At 67.0% G+C, this 19,472-nt stretch overlaps 1 protein-coding gene across 3 annotated transcripts; it reads left to right on the top strand.

Annotated features, from left to right (window-relative positions):
- Nucleotides 1–908: 908 nt before the first annotated feature.
- Nucleotides 909–19,256, top strand: SCRIB (scribble planar cell polarity protein). Of its 3 annotated transcripts, XM_038555769.1 has the most exons (36): nt 910–1,093; nt 1,851–1,968; nt 2,074–2,152; nt 2,242–2,331; nt 2,426–2,482; nt 2,581–2,644; nt 2,741–2,815; nt 2,884–3,028; nt 3,325–3,443; nt 3,627–3,826; nt 4,091–4,257; nt 4,355–4,485; nt 4,577–4,702; nt 5,470–5,640; nt 5,874–6,260; nt 6,965–7,027; nt 7,373–7,462; nt 7,896–7,973; nt 8,583–8,906; nt 8,993–9,073; nt 9,157–9,411; nt 9,692–9,802; nt 9,900–10,193; nt 10,285–10,473; nt 15,605–15,715; nt 15,797–15,844; nt 16,676–16,738; nt 17,184–17,291; nt 17,375–17,534; nt 17,607–17,742; nt 17,831–18,022; nt 18,111–18,253; nt 18,329–18,366; nt 18,472–18,546; nt 18,741–18,792; nt 18,875–19,256. In XM_038555769.1, the coding sequence occupies exons 1-36, from the start codon at nt 935–937 to the stop codon at nt 19,018–19,020; spliced, it is 4,845 nt and encodes a 1,614-aa protein (XP_038411697.1). In that variant the 5' UTR covers nt 910–934; the 3' UTR covers nt 19,021–19,256. The 3 variants fall into 3 exon arrangements, with proteins under 3 accessions (XP_038411699.1, XP_038411697.1, XP_038411700.1); XM_038555771.1 differs by lacking the exon at nt 6,965–7,027 and having other exon boundaries at nt 909–1,093; XM_038555772.1 differs by lacking the exon at nt 18,472–18,546 and having other exon boundaries at nt 911–1,093.
- The last annotated feature ends 216 nt before the right edge of the window (nt 19,257–19,472 follow it).

Below are 19,472 nucleotides of genomic sequence, written 5' to 3'. Positions count from 1 at the left end.
TGTTTCCTCTGGGTTTTATAGGGTGATTGATGTGCTGGTTGGTGTCTCAGGCCAGCAGCCCCATGGGGATAAAGGTGCAGATGCTGTTGACCCTCAACATCCCTGTGTGGCAGTGGTCCTGTGCTTCTGGGCTCCCTGGGGCCGGCCTGGGGGAAGGGGGTGTGGGGGAAGGAAAGCGGCGGAGAGGGGCACCTTGGAGCCCTGCAAGACCTGGGTTGGGGCGGGGCGGGGGGAGGGAGGGAGGGTGGCAGCGGCCGAGCGCCGAGGCGCCCCTGCTGCCTTGCCCCGCCCTCCGTATCACCTGTTCCCGCGCAGTACTGGGGGGAGGCCCGTACCTGGAGGGCGGGGCGGGGGGGCGGAGGCCGAGGCCCCGGGACGCGACCCGGTTGCGCACGGGAGCCCGTTCCTGGCTGGACTTCATGTCCCATGGTGCTCTGCGCTCCGCGCACGGCTGCGGAGCTTCCCGGCGGGCGGTGCGCGGGGCCGCTACGGGTTCTCGGAGGCGCCGGCACCGCGGGGCCTTGTGGGGGTTGCAGTTCCCGGAGGCGCTGGGCGGCGAGGGCGGGCCTCGGCTTCCCGGCGGGCTGCGCGGCGGCCGGCGGTTGTCGGCGGGGCAGTCCGGCGGGCAGCGGCGGCCGTCCTGGCTGCGGCACAGCTGCGGGCGAGCGGGCTGGGCGGGATGCGGGGCCGCCGCCGCCTCCCCGGAGTCTGAGCGCGGCCGGCCGCGCGCCCTCCCCGGCCCCGGCCGCACCCCGCCCCCCAGCGCGGGCCGCCTTGGGTCGAGCGCTCTGAGCGCGGCCGGGCCCAGCGCCGCCGCCGCCGCCGCCGCCGCCGCCGCCCCTCCCCCGCCCGCCGCCGGGCTCATGCGGACCGAGCCCCGCCCCCCGGCCGAGCCCGCCGCCCGCGCCCGCGCCTGAGCCCGCCCGCCCGCACCATGCTCAAGTGCATCCCGCTGTGGCGCTGCAACCGGCACGTGGAGTCGGTGGACAAGCGGCACTGCTCGCTGCAGGCCGTGCCCGAGGAGATCTACCGCTACAGCCGCAGCCTGGAGGAGCTGCTGCTCGACGCCAACCAGCTGCGCGAGCTGCCCAAGGTGAGCGCGGGGCCGCCCCGGGGGGGGGGGGGGGGGAGTTGGCGCTGCCCTGCAGGTGGGCCCGGCCCTCGCGCCGCCTGCCCTGCCCGCCGCTCGCCTCCCTGAGGCTGCTCCGGAGGAGAGGCTGGAGGAAGCCGGTCATGGGAGGATTTCCTTTCTGGACACCGGGTGCTGAGTGGCCGGTGCCTGGGGGCTGCGAGCCTCCAAGGGCGTGGCGGCTGGCCGGCTTGGAGGGCGTGGAGGGCATGGAGGGCCGGGCTCTGGCCTCGCCGCCGGGAGCCTGCACGGCAGCCCGGACCTGCGGTCCCCCTCTGCTGCTCCCGTAGCCTTTGTTTTTTTTTCTGTCTTTTCGTAGGCATCAAACTCTTGCCACAGGCTTGGGCGGGGTGGCTGGGGGCCCGGGGCTCTTCCCGGGTGGGTGGAGTCTGCAGGGGAACACACACAGCTACCCAACCAGGAGGCGAACTTCTCAGCTACTGCTCGACTCGCAGGCCTGGGGTCTGTCGTGTGGCGGGAGGGTGGCAGGGACGCGTCCGAGGTGACGTGAAGGGACCAGGTACTGAAAGTTAGGAAGTTGGAAGTGTTAGCAAGACGAGGGCACCCATCTTTCCTTCTTTTGCTGCAGGGGGCGGTTACGGGGCAGGACCCCGGGTTCCTTTGTGGCCTGAGCCAGGCAGAGGCCGGTGGGAGCTGCGTCTGCTCCGGAGGGGGCCCCCGCCACAGTCCGTCCTCCCCTGACCCCTCTCTCTGCCCACAGCCTTTTTTCCGGCTGCTGAACCTCCGCAAGCTGGGTCTGAGCGACAACGAGATCCAGCGCTTGCCCCCTGAGGTGGCCAACTTTATGCAGCTGGTGGAGCTGGACGTGTCCCGGAACGGTGCGAGCCCAGCATGGGTTGGGGTGGAGCCCGGGGTGGCGGGAAGGGCTTTGAGTTCTCGGAGACTCTGGCTGTCACTCCAAGGTGACCTCTGTCCCACTGCAGACATCCCTGAGATCCCCGAGAGCATCAAGTTCTGCAAGGCTCTGGAGATCGCGGACTTCAGTGGGAACCCTCTGTCTAGGTGGGTGGTGGCCACAGCGGGGGCAGTAGCGGGCGCGGGGCCTGCACAGCCCCCTCCTGGACACCTGAGGTCCCCTGCTTCTGCTGTAGGCTCCCCGAAGGCTTCACTCAGCTGCGCAGCCTGGCTCACCTGGCCCTGAATGATGTGTCCCTGCAGGCGCTGCCCGGGGACGTGGGCAAGTGAGTGCTCTCCAGGGCAGGGGGCCTGGCCCAGACCCACTCCTCTGCCCGCTGCCCCGGCTTCCATCATGCCCCGCCCTGATCTCTCTTTCAGCCTCGCCAACCTGGTGACCCTGGAGCTCCGGGAGAACCTGCTCAAGTCCTTGCCCTCGTGAGTGGGCTTCGGTCACCTGCTGGCACCGGCTCGGCCGCGGTCCTGGGGGGCCTTGGCTCACGTGGCCACAGCACAACCTGCTGTTTATTCCGTAGGTCTCTGTCCTTCCTGGTCAAGCTGGAACAGCTGGATCTGGGAGGCAACGAGCTGGAAGTACTGGTGCGGAGAGGGCGGGGCCGTGGCGGGTGAGGCAAGGCGGGCGAACCCCGGGCTGTTACTCTGACCCCGTTGCCCTGTCCCTGTCTGTTTTTGCAGCCCGACACCCTCGGGGCTCTGCCCAATCTCCGGGAACTGTGGCTGGACCGGAACCAGTTGTCGGCACTGCCCCCGGTGAGTGAGGGTGCGGCAGCCCCTGGCTCGTGCCTGGCCGTGCCCTGACCCTCCGCACCCACCCGCAGGAGCTGGGGAACCTGCGGCGCCTGGTGTGCCTGGACGTGTCGGAGAACCGGCTGGAGGAGTTGCCCGCGGAGCTCGGTGGCCTGCTGTTGCTCACTGACCTGCTACTTTCCCAGAATCTGTTGCAGAGGCTTCCTGACGGCATCGGTCAGCGCCAACCCGGGCACTGGGAGGGGCGTGGCTGGCCGTGAGGCCTGGCCCAGAGGAGGGTCCTGGGAGGAAGACCTTGACTGGGCTCCGAGAGACGCCCCGAGAAGGGGGCAGGATGCTGGGGGCATGGGGAAGGCCGGGCAGGGAGGCCACCAGGGCGTGCAGAGCCGTCCTCTCTGGGGCTGGGGAGGGCGGCGGGGAGGGTGCTGCCTGGGCCGGGGCGGGGCTCCGAGCTGCGAGCTGCACGGGCCCTCCACCCCCTGCAGCCCGTCACCCCTTCTCCCCGACACCAGGTCAGCTGAAGCAGCTGTCCATCCTGAAGGTGGACCAGAACCGTCTGTGTGAGGTGACCGAGGCCATTGGTGACTGCGAGAATCTCTCAGAGCTGATCCTCACTGAGAACCTGCTGACGGTACGGCCCAGCCTGGCAGGACCGGGGGAGCAGGGATAGGGTGCCGCGGCGCGGGCCCAGCCGTCTGCCTGGATGGGAGGCTGCCGGTGGGAAGCAGGTGCTGGGGGTGCCCTGAGGGGTGCTCCTCTCCTTCCAAATTCTGGTGGCTTTCTGTCAACCTTTGGCTGTCCTTTTCCTGCCTAGGCTCTGCCTCGGTCTTTGGGGAAGCTGACCAAGCTGACCAACCTCAATGCAGACCGGAACCGCCTGGAGGTGCTGCCACCGGAGATTGGAGGCTGTGCGGCCCTCAGTGTTCTCTCCTTGAGGGACAACCGCCTGGCCACTCTGCCAGCCGAGCTCGCCCACACGGCTGAGTTACATGTGCTGGACGTGGCCGGCAACCGGTGAGTGCCCACACCCCCCCCCCCCCGAACTGGGCTGGCCGTGCCCACCATCCCCCGCCCCCACCGGGCTGGCCGTGCCCACCATCCCCTGCCCCCACCGAGCTGACCCTGCCCACCATCCCCCCCACCGAGCTGGCCGTGCCCACTGTCCCCTCCACCACCGAGCTGGCCGTGCCCACCGTCCACCCCCCCGCCACCAAGCTGGCCGTGCCCACTGTCCCCCCCCCCCCCCCAACTGAGCTGATCGTGCCCACTGGCCACCAGGCTGCAGAGTCTGCCGTTTGCGCTCACCCACCTCAACCTCAAGGCTCTATGGCTCGCTGAGAACCAGGCACAGCCGATGCTCCGGTTCCAGACGGAGGATGATGCTCAGACCGGCGAGAAGGTGCTCACCTGTTACCTGCTGCCCCAGCAGCCCCCACCCAGCCTTGGTAGGTTGCTGGCGACTGGCAGCTGGGAACTGGGGTGGGGGTGGGGTATGGTTTCAGATGAGTGGGGCTTCCTAATGCTAATGTGCGTCTCCCTTAGAGGAATCAGGGCTGCAGAGCAGCCCTTCGGAGAGCTGGAGCGATGCCCCGCCCAGCCGCGTCAGCGTCATCCAGTTTCTGGAGGTCCCCATGTGCAGCGATGATGCCGAGGGAGCTGCTGCCGAGAAGCGGGTATGGCGAGGGGCTCCCTGGGTGGGCTGCTTCCTCCCTGCCCTCACCTGACCCTACCCTGCCCCACCGCGTGCCCTTGTGCACATTGCAGGGCCTGCAGCGCCGGGCCACACCTCACCCCAGCGAGCTGAAGGTGATGAAGAGGGGTGTCGAGGAGCGTCGTGGTGAAGCCTACTCCTGGAAGCCTGAGTCCAGGCTGCCCTCGCCCCTCGAGGAGGTGCCTGTGGGAACCTGCACTGTGCCCAAGGGACACCAGCCTGGCAGGCTTGCACCTCTTGGGAGCTCTGGGTGTCTTGTCATCCTGGGTGTGGGGCTCTAGGGCTCAGGGTGGCTGGGGTGGTGGGGGATGAGCCTGGTGGGTGGTCTAGGGCCACGTGTGCTGTGCCCTCCCTTGGAGCAGGGTCATGTCATGCGAAGGCTACTGGGGCAGGTGCAGGGGAGCGTGTGCTGTAGACATGCAGGGCAGGAGCACGGTGAGCTGCCAGAGGTGGCATAGGGGTTGGAGCATGAGGCCCCGGGGTCGGTGTCCTCCACAGGTTTTCACACCACCGGCAGGGGCAGCATCAGCTTCAGTGTTAGGAGCTGGGATCATAGTCCAGCAAGCTTGGTTCTGCCGCTTGAGCTTCTAGCATCAAGGGCAAAGGGAAGCTTTGGGATCCCTAGGGTTGCAGCAGGGTGCCCATGACACCCTGGGGGATGTAGAATGCCCCCCCCCCCCCCCCCCCCCCCCCCGCGAAGCTGCTGTTCACACAGCTGTGCTCCATCAGGGCCCCTCGCTGTTCTCAGGCCAGTGTTCTCCAGGGGCTCGTTGTTGTCTTGTTTTCGGGAAGAGCTCTGGGAGGTCCCCAGAAGCATCTTTGCATGTCATCCATTCGGTCTGATGGCAGCACGACTTGCCTGCGGACTGGGATGGACGGCCCCCACCGTGCCGGACTGAGCCCGCCAGGGGTGCTATGGACTGACCCGCTGCCCCACCCGCTCCAGGACAAGAGACTGAGCACGGAGTCCGGCCTGAGTGAGGATTCGCAGCCGTCCACAGGCACCGCCTCCCAAGGTGAACCTGAGGGGTCACTGGCAGACACCCAGGGGCTGAGCCAGCAGGAAGCCGCCCCCAACGCCCAGGAGGAGGCTGTGGAGGAGGAGACGTACGAGGAGGTAAGGCTGGCGCCGGAGGCCAAGCAGATGTGTAGGTGGGACCCGCCAGTGTGCGGCTGGGCCTCACGGTGGGCTCTCCCCGCTGGAGCTTGGCCAGGCCTCCGCCCCCCGTGTCCGTTCCCACAAGTTCCCTTGCAGGCTCTTTCCCGGCCCTGAGTGCCGTGTCCGACGCCATGCTACTCAGAGGCCCTGGGGGGGTGACCTGCCACCATCTCACGCCTGGCTTCACACAGCCCACAGTGCGCTTTGCAGAGGACACGCTGCTGCTGCCCCCAGCAGGGGAAGATGGCGAGAGCGAGGAGGGGCAGCTGGAGGCGCCCTGGCCCCTGCCTGGCGGGAGGCAACGTCTCATCCGCAAGGACACACCGCACTACAAGAAGCACTTCAAGATCTCCAAGCTGCCCCAGCCCGAGGCCGTCGTGGCTCTGCTGCAGGGGGCGCAGCCAGACGGTGAGGGCCCGGCAGGGGCTGGGGGCTGGCACAACGGCCCCCACACGCCCTGGGCTCCACGAGCCGAGGAGGAGGACGAGGAGGACGAGGAGGAGGACGAGGAGGAGGAGGAGGTGGCAGTGGCCGAGGAGGACAAGGAGGAGGCCGTGGTCTCTGCGCCCTCCATCAAGGTGGGTCTCTGCTCACAATCCCTCTCGACCCCGGGCTGCCCTGTCCCCGCAGCGTCTCTGCTGCTGCTTGTCAGTCTGCGGCCCGAGTCTGGCTGCCAGGGGAGGGCGCTCCCCAAGGGCTGCTGCTCTCCACACCCTCCTGGGCTGGTTTCAGATGGGTGCTCCGAGGCCCCATCCCCGGGGTCAGGCGGCCCCGCCATAGCTGCCCAGACTCTTGTTTCTTTTCATGTCCTCCTCAGAGCTGGGCTTCAGGCCTACTGGACCCTCACCCACATCCTCTCCCCAGCCCTCAGGTGGCTCTCGGGCCCGCCCAGGGTCCTGCCTGTTTCCCCGGGGGCATCTCACCCGCTCAGCATGCCTGTGCTTCTGACGTCAAGGTCTCGCCCTGCACATGGGCGTGATGCCGTGGCTGCTGAGGGCCTTAGGTGCCTGGAATCCGGGACAGCCGGGCATGGCCTCAGCCTGCTGTGGGGTCCCCTGGACCAGCTGAGCCCGTCCTGTGTGATGGTGGCGGTGGTGGTGGCGGTGGTGGCGGCCACAGTCCTGGACTAGAAAGGACCCCACGCCCAGGGAGGGGCTGGCGCTCGGGCTGCGGGAGCTTGGTGTGGTTGTGCCTCCCTTCTGCTCTTGGCGGGGCCGAGTGAGGTGGTGGCAAGGCAGGGCGGTGGCTCACCTGCATGCCTTCGCTGGTCCTGTCCTAACAGGGGGTGTCGTTTGACCAGGCCAATAACCTGCTGATAGAGCCCGCACGCATTGAGGAGGAAGAGGTCTGTACTCGCTCTGTGCTCTGTGTCCCGGGCTGTGGCCTTGCTTTCCCGGGCTATGGGCGCTCGCTCCTCCGGCCCCCCGCACGCCTGCGCAGACCCCCGCCCCTTAAGAGCTTCTGTGCACCCCCTAGGGTTGGGGCGTGCCGGCCTCCAACACAGGCGACAGCCCCGGCATGGGGCCCGGGGAAGGCAGCAGTGTCAGAGGCGGGTGTGCAGGAGGGGGCAGGGCGCGGGCCTCCAGCCAGGCTGTGCTCTGCCCTGGCAGGTGCCCGTCCCTGCGCAGACCCCCTGGCCCCGCCAGGCCCACAGCAGTCCCCAGACAGCGAGTATCTGTTCTGTTTCTAGCTGACGCTCACCATTGTGCGGCAGACGGGGGGCCTGGGTATCAGCATCGCTGGTGGCAAGGGCTCTACGCCCTACAAGGGGGATGACGAGGTGAGGAGCCATGCCGCCTCGGGGACCCCTTTCCCGGCACCCTATTTTCCCATGAGGCCTGTGTAGTCCTGCGGGAAGTTGTGCCGCACCTTCCGACGTCTTGGCGCACTTTGTTCTGCGCCCCTGCTCACCCTCAGGGCCCCCTGCCAAGGCGCCCTGTCTGACGGTGGCCCAGGCACCACCGCCCTGCCTGACGGTGGCCCTGCCTGACGGTGGCCCAGGCAGGTTACTTAGACACGGTGTGCCATGCGCCAGCCCTCGGCGCTCTGCGCTCCGCGCTCCCCCCTTCAGTGGCCTGCGCTGGGCTTGGGGCTGAAAGTCATCCCGGGAGGTCAGCCTGTGCCTTCCAGCTGCTCGCCCCCGGGACAAGCCAGGCCGGGCCCTCAGGGCCTCTGTGTTCTGGTTCTCCGTTCAGCTCCCGCTTCTTCCTTAGGGCATATTCATCTCACGGGTGTCTGAGGAGGGCCCCGCAGCCCAGGCAGGGGTCCGGGTGGGCGACAAGCTCCTCGAGGTGAGTCGGCGACACGTCTCAGGGTCCGCGCAGCCCTGGCCATCAGGGCAGGAGCCCAGGGGTGCAGGCGCTGGCTGTGCCGGGAGCAGCGGCTGGGGAGGCGGTCAGTCCTCTAGCAGCGGGGCAGGGGCTTCCACAGAGGCTGCGTGCGTGTGCTGACCGGGCGGGCGCACCGGGGCGAGTCTGATGGCGGCTGGCCCTTCCTGCGGGGGCCCAGAAGGGGCAGTGGACGGGGGCCACCAGCCAGCTGCGCGTCCGCCCAGGCAGGGCTGAGGTCCCATCATAGCTTTGGGAGGAGCTGCTCTGGCCCCCTGGGTAGGGAGAGCTGAGCTGGAGGGAGGGAGCCTCACGGAGCCGGGGTCAGGGTGAGGCGCAGGGTCAGACGCCCAGTGAGCTCAGGCGCCGGAGGCATCTTGAGTCTGGGGCTGCCTGGGTTGGGGACGGGCGGGGGGAACCGCAGGGCCCGGGTGTCCCCGTGTCCCTATCAGCCGCTCGCATCCTTCCCCCCGGGGTCACACAGGTTGGGGAGTGGTCCGCAGCGGGAGTGTGCGCAGAGCCCTCGTGAGGCCGCAGCCCCGTCCTGACACGCGTCCCACTCCTGCTGTGCAGGTGAACGGCGTGGCCTTACACGGCGCGGAGCACCACCAAGCTGTGGAGGCGCTGCGGGGCGCAGGCACCACCGTGCAGATGCGGCTGTGGCGGGAGCGCATGGTGGAGCCCGAGAACGCGGTCACTGTCACGCCGCTGCGGCCTGAGGACGACTATAGCCCGCGGGAACGGCGGGGAGCCGGCCTGCGCCTGCCCCTGCTCCAGCCCGAGGCCGCTGGGCCCCTCCGCCAGCGGCACGTGGCCTGCCTTGTGCGCAGTGAGAAGGGCCTAGGCTTCAGCATCGCCGGCGGGAAAGGCTCCACACCTTACCGGGCTGGCGATGGGGTGAGGCAGGGGTGGGGGGGGCCGGGCGGGGAGGGGGCCGGGCAGAGACTGGGACTCAGTGCCTCCGGCCCTCCTTTCTGCTGCAGGGCATCTTCATCTCGCGCATCGCAGAGGGGGGCGCTGCCCACCGGGCGGGCACCCTGCAGGTCGGCGACCGTGTCCTCTCGGTGAGTGGGGGGCACGGGGCCTGTGTACTGCCCTGTCTGCTCTGCTCCCCCACAGGGCCCCCTGACTGGCCCAACTCTTGCAGATCAATGGGGTGGACATGACTGAGGCCAGGCACGACCACGCCGTCTCCTTGCTGACCGCCGCGTCCCCCACCATCGCCCTGCTGCTGGAGCGGGAGGCCGGGGGGCCCCTTCCCCCCAGCCCTCTGCCACACTCCCCCCCACCCCCTGTCACAGCCCCCAGCACCGTGGTCACTGCCAGCCCTGGAGAGTCTGGGCCGCTCAGGCTGGCTCCTAGCCTGCTGGCTGCCACCTTGGAGGGGCCGTACCCGGTGGAGGTAAGACCCAGGCCTCCCTTACCTGTGCCCGACTCTCCCCACGTCTCCCCACAAAGTTTTTGGTGTGGATGTTAGTTCCTCCGGGCGGGAAAGCAGGTGCTCTCGCCCTCCAGGCCCACTGCCTCACCATGTGGTCCACGTGCCTTGAGTTGCCAGGGCCCCTCGCCCCTGAGGACCTGACTAGCCGCTGGGGCCCGTACACCCCCTGTGCTGGAGAAGCTCCCCGGGCAGCTCCAGGGGGGTTGTTCAGCCAGCTCCTTGTGTCCCTTGGCATCCCCAGGAGATCTGCCTCCCAAGAGCCGGGGGCCCACTGGGGCTCAGCATCGTCGGGGGCTCTGACCACTCCAGCCACCCGTTTGGTATCCAGGAGCCTGGCGTGTTCATCTCCAAGGTAGTGCAGGCCCCACACGCGTGTCTGTGTACGAGGGCCCGGCCAGCCGCGGGGCAGCAAGGCCTCCAGCCCGCTGAACGTTGTCCTCCCCTGACAGGTGCTCCCACGGGGCCTGGCCGCACGTAGTGGCCTTCGAGTTGGGGACCGCATTCTGGCAGTGAACGGGCAGGACATTCGGGAGGCCACACACCAGGAGGCGGTTAGCGCCCTGCTCCGGCCCTGCCTGGAGCTGGTCTTGCTCGTGAGGAGGGACCCGCCACCACCGGGCATGCGGGAGCTCTGCATCCAGAAGGCCCCCGGGGAGAAGCTGGGCATCAGTGTTCGAGGGGGCGCCAAGGGCCATGCGGGGAACCCCTGTGACCCCACGGACGAGGGCATCTTCATTTCCAAGGTGAGGGCCCCTCCTTGGCCAGACCCACTCCATGGGATTCCTCGGTGGCAGGGAAGAGGCCCCCCAACGTCTGAGGCCTGGGTCTCTGCAGGTGAGCCCCACGGGAGCAGCCGGGCGCGATGGCCGGCTGCGGGTGGGGCTGCGGCTGCTGGAGGTGAACCAACAGAGCCTGCTCGGCCTGACACACGGCGAGGCCGTGCAGCTGCTGCGCAGCGTGGGCGACACCCTCACCGTGCTCGTCTGTGACGGCTTCGACACCAGCACCGTGGCTCCCGCTGAGGTCAGTGCCTGCCGCCTAGGTCCTCCACCCCCAGCCATGACGAGTGACTGCGGACATCTCTCCGCGTGCATGCCTCAGGGAGTGCTCAGCCTTCGGCAGGTGGAGGGCGGGTTGGGGGGTTAGTGCCAGGCCGTGGTCCAGGCACCCGCTCCCGGTGCGCAGAGGTTCAGCCCAGGGAAGACGGGGCACAAGGGCGTGTGGAACGACCAGGCCCTGGGAGGGGAGACAGAGCCGCGAGCTTCCAGGCAGGCAGCACTTGCAGGTTTGGGGGGTCTAAGCCACGCAGGTGGCCCCTGGGGCTGTACCTGCAGACCCGGCTGGGGACCCCAGCCTCTGGGCGCCGTCCTCTGCTGGCAGCTCCTCAGCAGATGACTTGTTCCCAGGACTTTAAACCTCAGAGCAGAAGCTGGGGTGGGGGTATGGCACGTGGGGCCCCTGCCGTCCTCCTGCCCACTCCCCCAGAGCGAGGGCCGGGGTCATGCCTGCCTGCAGCCCACCCAGGCCTCTGAGGGCTCTCACCCACACAGGGACGGGGCAGTCACTCAGGTCGGCCTGCGAGCACTGGTCTCTGGGGCAGCCACTTCCGGCCAGCGAGGGGTGGACGGGAACGGAGCCTGGGCTCGTGCCCCACTGGGCACCCGGGCGCCAGGCTGGGCCCCATGCCGGCCCCTCCCTGTGTCTTTCTGCGGAGGCGTGGAGAAGGTGGTCCTGGAGGAGGCTGTGTTTTTACTTTTTTCCGTGTGTGAGAGTTTTGAGGTGTTTTAATTTGTACGTTTGCTGATTTTAAAGCTGTTATCAAACAGAGGAAAGTGGCTGCACAGGCCTGAACATCTGACGGTGATGTGTCCCCGAGTTCCGGGGGGCACTCACACCTGGTGCAGGGTGCTGGCTCCCCATGGCACGCCAGCCAGCCCGGGGTCGGGGCGGGGGGCCCTGTGTGCTGCAGCCTGGGCGCTCAGCCTCATCCGTCCCCCTGTAAGTGATGTGCTGATGCACGTTCTGAACATCAGTCTCCTGTTCTGTGGGATATAAACCTTTGGGTCAATTTTGCTTTTGAAGAAGGGTTTCTTGGCAGTTTTAAAATTCTAAATTTTTTTGAATTAAGTTTTGTCTTTTATTCTGTGTCTTTTGGATTCAGGATTTTGTGTAGAAAAGTCTCCCCATTTTAAAGTTCTCCCCGTCCTACGTTGTCCTACATTTCTTTTTCGTACTAATAAAAGTTTTCAGAGGCAGGGCGGTGTGATCCTCCTGGGAGTGTTTCTGGGGGGAGTGGCTGTGTTGTGTCGGCAGTGGAGACTGAGCGCCCAGGTCCCCGCGGGCCCGGCCATGTGGGGCCGCCCTTGTGCCCGGTGTCCTCAGCCGCCGCATGGGGCCCTGGGTACGGTCACTTTCCGCTGCACCTTCATCTCTAATTGGCCGCGTTACCTGTTTTTCTTACATTAGAAGACTTCGGACTGGTTTTTGAGTGTTTGCTAATCTGGGGGTTCTGTGATGGGCGGGATGAGTAGAGGTCACCTTGGATTTCAGAGTTCTGTCCGCGCAGGAGCGTGTGTGCGCCGAGCCCATTGGTGGATGGCTGTGGCTTCCTTGTTAGTCTGGATCTCGGCAGCAGCCCCTTGGATCTGCCCCGGGACCTCTGCCTGGGTGACAGCGGCAGCCAGTGGCCTTGCCTCATGTTGACTCAAAGGGGCTGGACGTTTGCTGCAGTTCGTGAAGCCGCAGGGCGTGGGCTGGGCGTGCCCCAGATCCTCACCCTGCCCACCCCGCTCTCTGTAAACCGCCCCCGCGCACCTCCAGCCCTGTGGGCATCGGGGGCCTACAGGTGTCCTGTGAACCCCGCTCAGGTTCTGGAAACTGGCCTTGATGCCACGTCCCTGTAGCCGCGCTCCCCACGCAGCTGGAGGCCCCGCTTCTGCAGCGGGTGCTGCGCAGCTCATGGGCCGCTGCCCCTACCTGATGTGGAGCCCTGGGCAGATGCAGGGCTTCCCTCTGCCTCAGGGGCCTCGTCTGGGCGGCGTCTGCTTCTGGGCTTCCAGGGCGTGCCCACCGGCCTGCCAGCGCTGCTGCGCCCTGCCCTCTGGTCACATCCCTCCCTGGTGGCCGGCTCACCAGCCCGTTCAGCGGTCAGCGGGCATCTTCCAGCGGCTTTCTCGGAGAGTCCCCGGCCTGGTCCACACTCACCTGCCCCCTCCGGCCCCCTGCGCCCATCTCCCTGCCGCCTTCCGCACGCGCGGCTCCCTTCCCTCCATCTGTCCGTGTCGGTGAGCGGGAGGGCGTGGGGGTGTGGGCTGCGGCCAGGGGGACTGGAGCCTGACCAAAGCCGTGAGTTTGTCCTGTTGTCTTTGGTGTCGGTTCCTCGCCCAACATGGGGCTTGAACTCATGATCCCGAGACCCACCAAGAGTCACAGGCTCCTCTAGCTGGGCCAGTGTCCTGGGACTGTTTGTTGTTGTTTTTTTATTTTACTTTATTTTAATTTTTTTTTAAAGATTTTATTTATTCGTGAGAGACCCAGAGAGAGAGGCAGAGACAGGCAGAGAGAGAAGCAGGCTCCATGCAGGGAGCCCAATGTGGGACTTGATCCCAGGTCTCCAAGATCAGGCCCCGGGCCGAAGGCGGTGCTAAACCGCTGAACCACCCGAGCTGTCCTAAATTTTATTTTCTTTTTAAGAGATTTTATTTATTCATGAGACACAGAGAGAGGCAGAGACACAGGCAGAGGGAGAAGCAGGCTCCCTGCAGGGAGCCCGACATGGGACTGGATCCCGGGACCTCGGGAGACAACCTGACCCTAAGGTAGATTCTCAACCACTGAGCCACCAGGCATCCCAAAATACTGTGTTTTTAAGGCACTAGAAGTAGTTGTTTGTGTCGTTAGGCTCCCAGCTAGGTGTACCCCGGGCCTCCCGTGTTTTTAGGGATGGTTGTGATACCTGTGTTTCTCTCTTTGTGTGTCTCATGAATAAGTCTAAAAAAAGAAAAAGTGTAAGTAAATACATAAAATAACTTTAAAGATTTTATTTATTCCTGAGAGACACACAGAGAGAGAGACACAGGCAGAGGGAGAAGCAAGCTCCATGCAGGGAGCCCGACGTGGGGCTCGATCCTGGGTCTCCAGGATCACGCCCTGGGCCGAAGGTGGCGCTAAACCGCTGAGCCACCTGGGCTGCCCCATAAAATAATTCTAAGTTTAGAAAAAAAGTGGCAGGAACAGGCCACAGAATCCCGCCCCCGCAGCCTGTGTGCCTCCCCAGCCCCCACGGTGTTCCTCGTAGCTGAGGGCTCAGTCCAGGGGGCCCGGCTGCCCCACCTCCCTGACCTGACCTGGTTCAGAGCCCCGTGGCCTCTCGAGGCAGGTTGGAGTGGGTGCGTTTCTGACCAGGTTACCCCAGTGTGTCTCCCCACCCACCTCAGCCTCCGGACAGGCGTGGATGGCTGTGCATCCTGTCACTGGCAGCCTCCACATCGTGTCCCCAGGCTTCCCCACTTGAAGGGACTCTTTCCCCTTGGAACGTGGGGTGTAACTTGGGGACGTGAGGGTGTCTGGACGCCCTGCTCCTCGTCACATTTCCACCTGCCGCCCCCAGCACCCGGGGCTGCTCTTGGTGTCGGTCCCGTGGTGGTCCCGACGGGGATGTTATAGATCCATCCCCTGCGCCCGCCTGTTGGCCGTGGGCCGCCACGGGAGCCACGGGAGCACCCCCTTCCCCACGTGCTATCCCCGCGGCCTCACCGGCCTCTCGTTCCACGAGGGGCAGCGTGGCCGACGGGCGGGCTCCTGACATGGCTCATCTGTGAGCCGCCTGCTGCCCTCCCGGCCTGCGTCACGTTCCCCCGAGGATGGAGAGTGCTGTTCACGAGCCAGGTCTGCGCCCCGTGTGCTCACGGCCTCCGGACCTGCCGTGGCTGGGCTCGTGGATGGGAGGGCACATGGCCGTTTGGGAGTCCCGGCCCTGGGGGAGGGAGTTCACGGCAGGCCTCAACCCGGAGGCTGCCTTGCATCTCTGTTGCCTCTGCATCTCTCCGTCTGCCCCGTCCCTCCCTGTCCCTCCCCCCCCTTGTCCCTGCTCTGTCCCTCCCCATCCCTCCCTGTTCCTGCCCATCCCTCTACCTGCGTCCTCCCTCCTCCCCTCCTCCCGTGCTGTCCCTCTCTGTCCCTCCACCAGCCCTGTCCCTGCCCCTCCCTCTGCCTGCCCCTCCCTCTGCCTGCCCCTCCCCACCTGGCCTGAAGGCCCCGCCTCTCCAGGCCACCTGAGGCCTTTGGACAAGCGTCTTCCAGAAGTCGGGAATGTGGGTGCCTCAGCATGTCCTTAAATCTGCTCGTGTCAGAGTCCGTGTGCTGGTCGGGCCTCCGTCCCGCGTGTTCCCGCTGTGCCTGCATCTCTCAGGTGTTGCCCGCTGCGCCCACCTGCGTCATGAGTGGCACCGTGTATCCTGACGGCGTCCCTGCGGGGGCGCCTCTGTCCTCGCCCCCGTGGGGCTGCTGCCCTCCCCTCACCCGTGCTCTCTGCCGGCCGCCGGCGTGGGGGCTGCGCCTGCTCTGGTTCCTCCCGATGGTCAGGGCCAAGCTACGGGCCCCATGTGGGCCTGGGGGGACAGCCATCTGTGTCTCCATCTGCCTGCATTCCCGCTTTCGCCCCCCCACCCCTGCTGCCCGGCAGACAGTGGGCTCCCCTGTGCTCACAGCTGCCGTGTTGCTCTGGCATCGTGTCCTTTATTTCAGTCTATCCTGGGCGCTCGTGCTGCAGGTTCCAGAAGCGGCTTGTGAGTGCGAGTGGGGTCTTGTGCGGACACCCACTGCCCACTGTCCACTGCCTGCCCCCTGCCGTGTGGTCACCCCTCTGCTTCCTGGGCTCACCGTCCACAGTTGACCTCCCCGGCCTCCTGTCACGTGTCCAAATGGCCGCTGGTGCCCACAACGTGCTTCCATGACTCGTGGCTACCCCGTGTCTCAGACAGTGGCCCAGGTGGTCCACAGGGCCGGTCACGATCCCCCCCCCACCCCGCAAGGCTGCCATAGCCGCTTGCTCACCACCAGGTCTTCGGCTGGGGCTCTGGCTGGCCCCTGGAGGGGACCTTGGACCGGGGAGGGTGGTGGCCCTGACCTTAGCGTGCCCCTCTCGTCTCCTCAGGTGTCCCCAGGCGTCATCGCTAACCCCTTCGCGGCAGGCGTCGGCCGTCGGAACAGTCTGGAGAGCGTCTCCTCCATCGATCGGGAGCTGAGCCCTGAAGGCTGTGGCAAGGTCAGAGCGCCGATAGCGGCTGCCCCCAGGCCGGAGGGCCCGAGGCTGGCCGTCCCTGACCTGTGTCCCCTCTGCCCGCAGGAGAAGGAGCCGCCGGGACCAACCCCACAGTGGGGACTGGAGGCCATGGTGCGTGTCCGGGCGCCCCTGCCCTACACATGGGGCTTCCATGCACGCCCAGCCCCGGTGCCCACTTCCCTGTCCCCTGCCTTGCATCCGCAGGCCCCTCGCAGCGCTGCCGATTCTGCCGCCAGGTTCGGCACCTCTGGCCTCCACACCTGGCGCTGGCAGTGTCGTGTCCAGGTCACACCTCTGGCCCGGTCATGGAGACCCGGGGGACGGGGCTTCCCAGTAGGGCCTACAGGGGCGCACTGGCTGGGGGCACCCACGCCGGGGCCCTGCCTCCTCCTGGAGCTAGCCCTGAGGCAGCGGAGGGCGCGGGTGGCCTCCTAGGAAGCCCCCTCCCCTGACTCACCTGCGCAGGAGGTCAGCCCGGAGGGACCCCGACACCGGCCACGGGGGCAGGCAGCACGGAGCTCTGGGTCTCACCCCCTCTCCAAGAGCCATAGCGGCTGCCAGGAGGCTGTGCCCGGGGGAGCGGGCGGGGACTGCCACGGGCTTTAGTGCAGATCTTTGTTCCTTAGGCAGGGACAGCTGAGCGGGGGAGCCCGGGGGCGGGGGCGCCCGGCATCCCCTGCTCACATCCCTTCCATATATACAGGGAGGGTAGTGGGGGTGCTCGTGGAGCAACTGCCGCCCTGCATCGGGGAGCCTGGGGCCTCCAGGCCGTGGCCTTCGGTGGGGCTCCCTCGTGCTGGCTGCACCGTGGTTTCGGCCTGGGCTGGGGTCAGCTGGGGAACCGAGGAATAGCTTCTGGCAGCCCCCCCCCCAATTCCCAGCAACTCTTTGTGGGGCCTCAGCCCTGCCTGACCCTCCCCCGGCACTGCCTGACCCCTGCAGGTGCCGCCTGGGACCACAGGAGGGAAGATGGCCGAGGGTCCCCACTCCTCGAGCTGCCAGCAGGTGAGTGCACGCCAGGCAGGGGTACAGGACGGTGCCCCCTCCTCCACAGAGGCGGTGCCCTGGGACAGCACCCGCCAGCCGCCCCTCCCTATGCCCGGGGCAGACATAGCTGTGGGGGTGGGCAAGCTGAGCCTGCTGAAGCTCCCAGGTCTAATGCGTGGGGGCGGTGGGCGGGGGTCAGCCCTGGCAGTGCCCTCGGGCGAGGTGGCTCCAGTGGGTCTTTTCCCCACATCCCCACCCCCTCACCTGGATCCCAGTCTGACCTTCTGGCCCCACCCTGCCCTTTCCTGAGAAAACCCGTGTGGGCCTGGCCAGGGCTCGGTGGGCCCAGACGTAGAGGTGATGCCCTCTGAGCGCTCTGTGCTGGGCATGGGAGTTAGGCAGCTGGGGGAGGCTGCAGCCGGGACAGCTGTCCTCGCCGGCTCAGGTGCATCCCCTTCCCTAGCCCCCGTCCCCACCCTCTCCGGACACGCTGCCCACCAACGTGAAGCAAGCCTACAGGACCTTTGCTGCTGTGCCCGGCCCTCACCCGCTGCAGGACACCCCTGCTCAGGTACGCAGCGGGGCCCCTGCTGGCACGTGTGGCTGGGGGGCGGGTGCCCCGAGGGGCCAGGTCTCAGTACCCACTTCCCGCAGCCCCCCACACCTGGGCCCATGGCCTCCCCGGAGCAGCTTTCTTTCCGTGAGCGGCAGAAATACTTTGAGCTGGAGGTGCGGATGCCCCAGGCCGAGGGCCCCCCCAAGCGCGTGTCACTGGTGGGTGCTGATGACCTGCGCAAGATGCAGGAGGAGGAAGGTAGGTGTGCACGGGGGTGGGCGGGGCAGGCGGGTGGGCGTCCAGGTCTCACCCCCCCAACCCCCACCTCAGCCCGAAAGTTGCAGCAGAAGAGGGCGCAGCTGATGCGGGAGGCAGAGGACGGCGCGCTGAGCCTGGACCTGGACGGGGAGGCCCCCGACGACGAGGAGCCCGAGGAGCCGCCACCCTGGGCCGGCCCTGCTGCAGGGTGAGGGGCAGCACTTAACGTCTCCCCGGGATCCCCATGCCAGCGGCCCCCCACCCACCTGGTCCTCCTGCCTTGTCTTCCGGCCCAGGCTCAGCCCCTCGTCCCCCCAGCCTCTCGGAGGTGGCGCCCCGGTGCGCACGGCCAAAGCGGAGCGGCGCCATCAGGAGCGGCTGCGCGTGCAGAGCCCCGAGCTGTCCACGCCCTTGCCTGACCGGGCTCTGTCCCCTGCTGAGCGCCGAGCCCTGGAGGCCGAGAAGCGCGCCCTGTGGAGGGCTGCCAGGTGAGGCTCTGGTGGCCGCAGGAGGCCTGCCCGCCCCCACTGCCCCCCGGCGCGCCTGCCACCCAGCCCTGCCTCCCATTTGCCACAGGATGAAGTCCCTGGAGCAGGACGCCCTCCGCGCACAGATGGTCCTCAGCAAGTCCCAGGAGGGCCGGAGCCGGCGGGGGCCCCTAGAGAGGCTGGCCGAGGCCCCATCGCCCGCACCCACCCCCTCACCCACCCCCGTGGAAGGTCTGTGGCCAGTCTGGGGGGGGGGGGCACCCTACAGCCCAGACCTCTGCCAATGCCTACTTTTTGTCCCCCCAGACCTCGGGCTCCAGACCAGCACCTCCCCTGGACGCCTGGTGAGGAGCCAGCAGCTATTGGCTGCCCTGCACCCCTCCCCAGACTCCCCCTCCTCTGCCCCTCTTCACGCTCTCTGCCTTTCTCCTTCACGCTGTCCTTTCAAGGCCTTGTCTGGGAGGAAGTTTGACTACAGGGTGTTTGCAGCCCTTCCTTCTTCCAGACCTGTCTGTGAGCTGCAGGTACCAGGCCCATCGGCAGGACAGCCACGCGCTCCTCCTGCGGCCCTGTGCCCGCCCCCAGGCCTGTCCCCCTCCCTCTGCCTGTCTTCATCCTGTTCTGTGCGTGCGGGGCTCAGCGGGGACCCCAGGCTGTTGGGGGCGGCTGCCGGCAGGCCTGGGGTGCCATCCTGACCTAATCCTTCTCCCCTTCACAGTCCCCAGATTTTGCTGAGGAGCTGAGGTCCCTGGAACCGTCTCCCAGCCCTGGTGAGTGGCAGGCTAGGCCCAGGGACAGCCAGGGTGCCTGGCCCCCCATCAGCTCGCTCAGCCCCCTGCCTCTGCCCACCAGGCCTGCAGGAGGAGGACGGAGAGGTGGCCATGGTGCTTCTGGGCAGGCCGTCACCGGGCACCGTGGGCCCCGAGGAGGTGACACTGTGCAGCAGCCGCCGCCCAGTGCGGCCAGGACGCCGTGGCCTGGGCCCCGTGCCCTCCTAGAGGCTCCAGAACCTCCCCTGGACTTGGGGTAGGGGCCCTGCCAGCTGCACACCACCCTTGCCCTGAGTCTTTTAACCTGGGTGTTAGCATTTTAAAGAGATCCCTCAGGAGTTCTGGCCTCTGACTAACTGCCCCCTCCCCAGCTGGCACCCATTGGCAAGACTGTAACTAGTGATGTTTGTACAACCAAAGACTCTATTTTGTGGTTTAAAAGGAATAAAATTGACTACGTTTTACCTCTCGTCCGTTCATCTGTCTCACACCCAGCCTCCGACCCCCTGCCCCACGCCAGGCTGGGAGCCACAGGGAGGCCCTGAACTCCACAGCCCAACCCCGTGCTTGGCTCGGATTCGGCCCAGATGGGACGGGCCGCCCACTACCCGCAAACCAGGGTCCTCCGGCTGGGGCCCCTGCCTCACCCCGCTCCCCGCGTGGGCGCGTGCACGCAGCAG

The sequence above is a fragment of the Canis lupus genome, chromosome 13 (assembly GCF_011100685.1).
Source record: "Canis lupus familiaris isolate Mischka breed German Shepherd chromosome 13, alternate assembly UU_Cfam_GSD_1.0, whole genome shotgun sequence".
NCBI classification, from domain to species: domain Eukaryota; kingdom Metazoa; phylum Chordata; class Mammalia; order Carnivora; family Canidae; genus Canis; species Canis lupus.
Note: the sequence above shows the minus strand (reverse complement) of the source record. Positions and strands in the feature narration are given on the sequence as shown.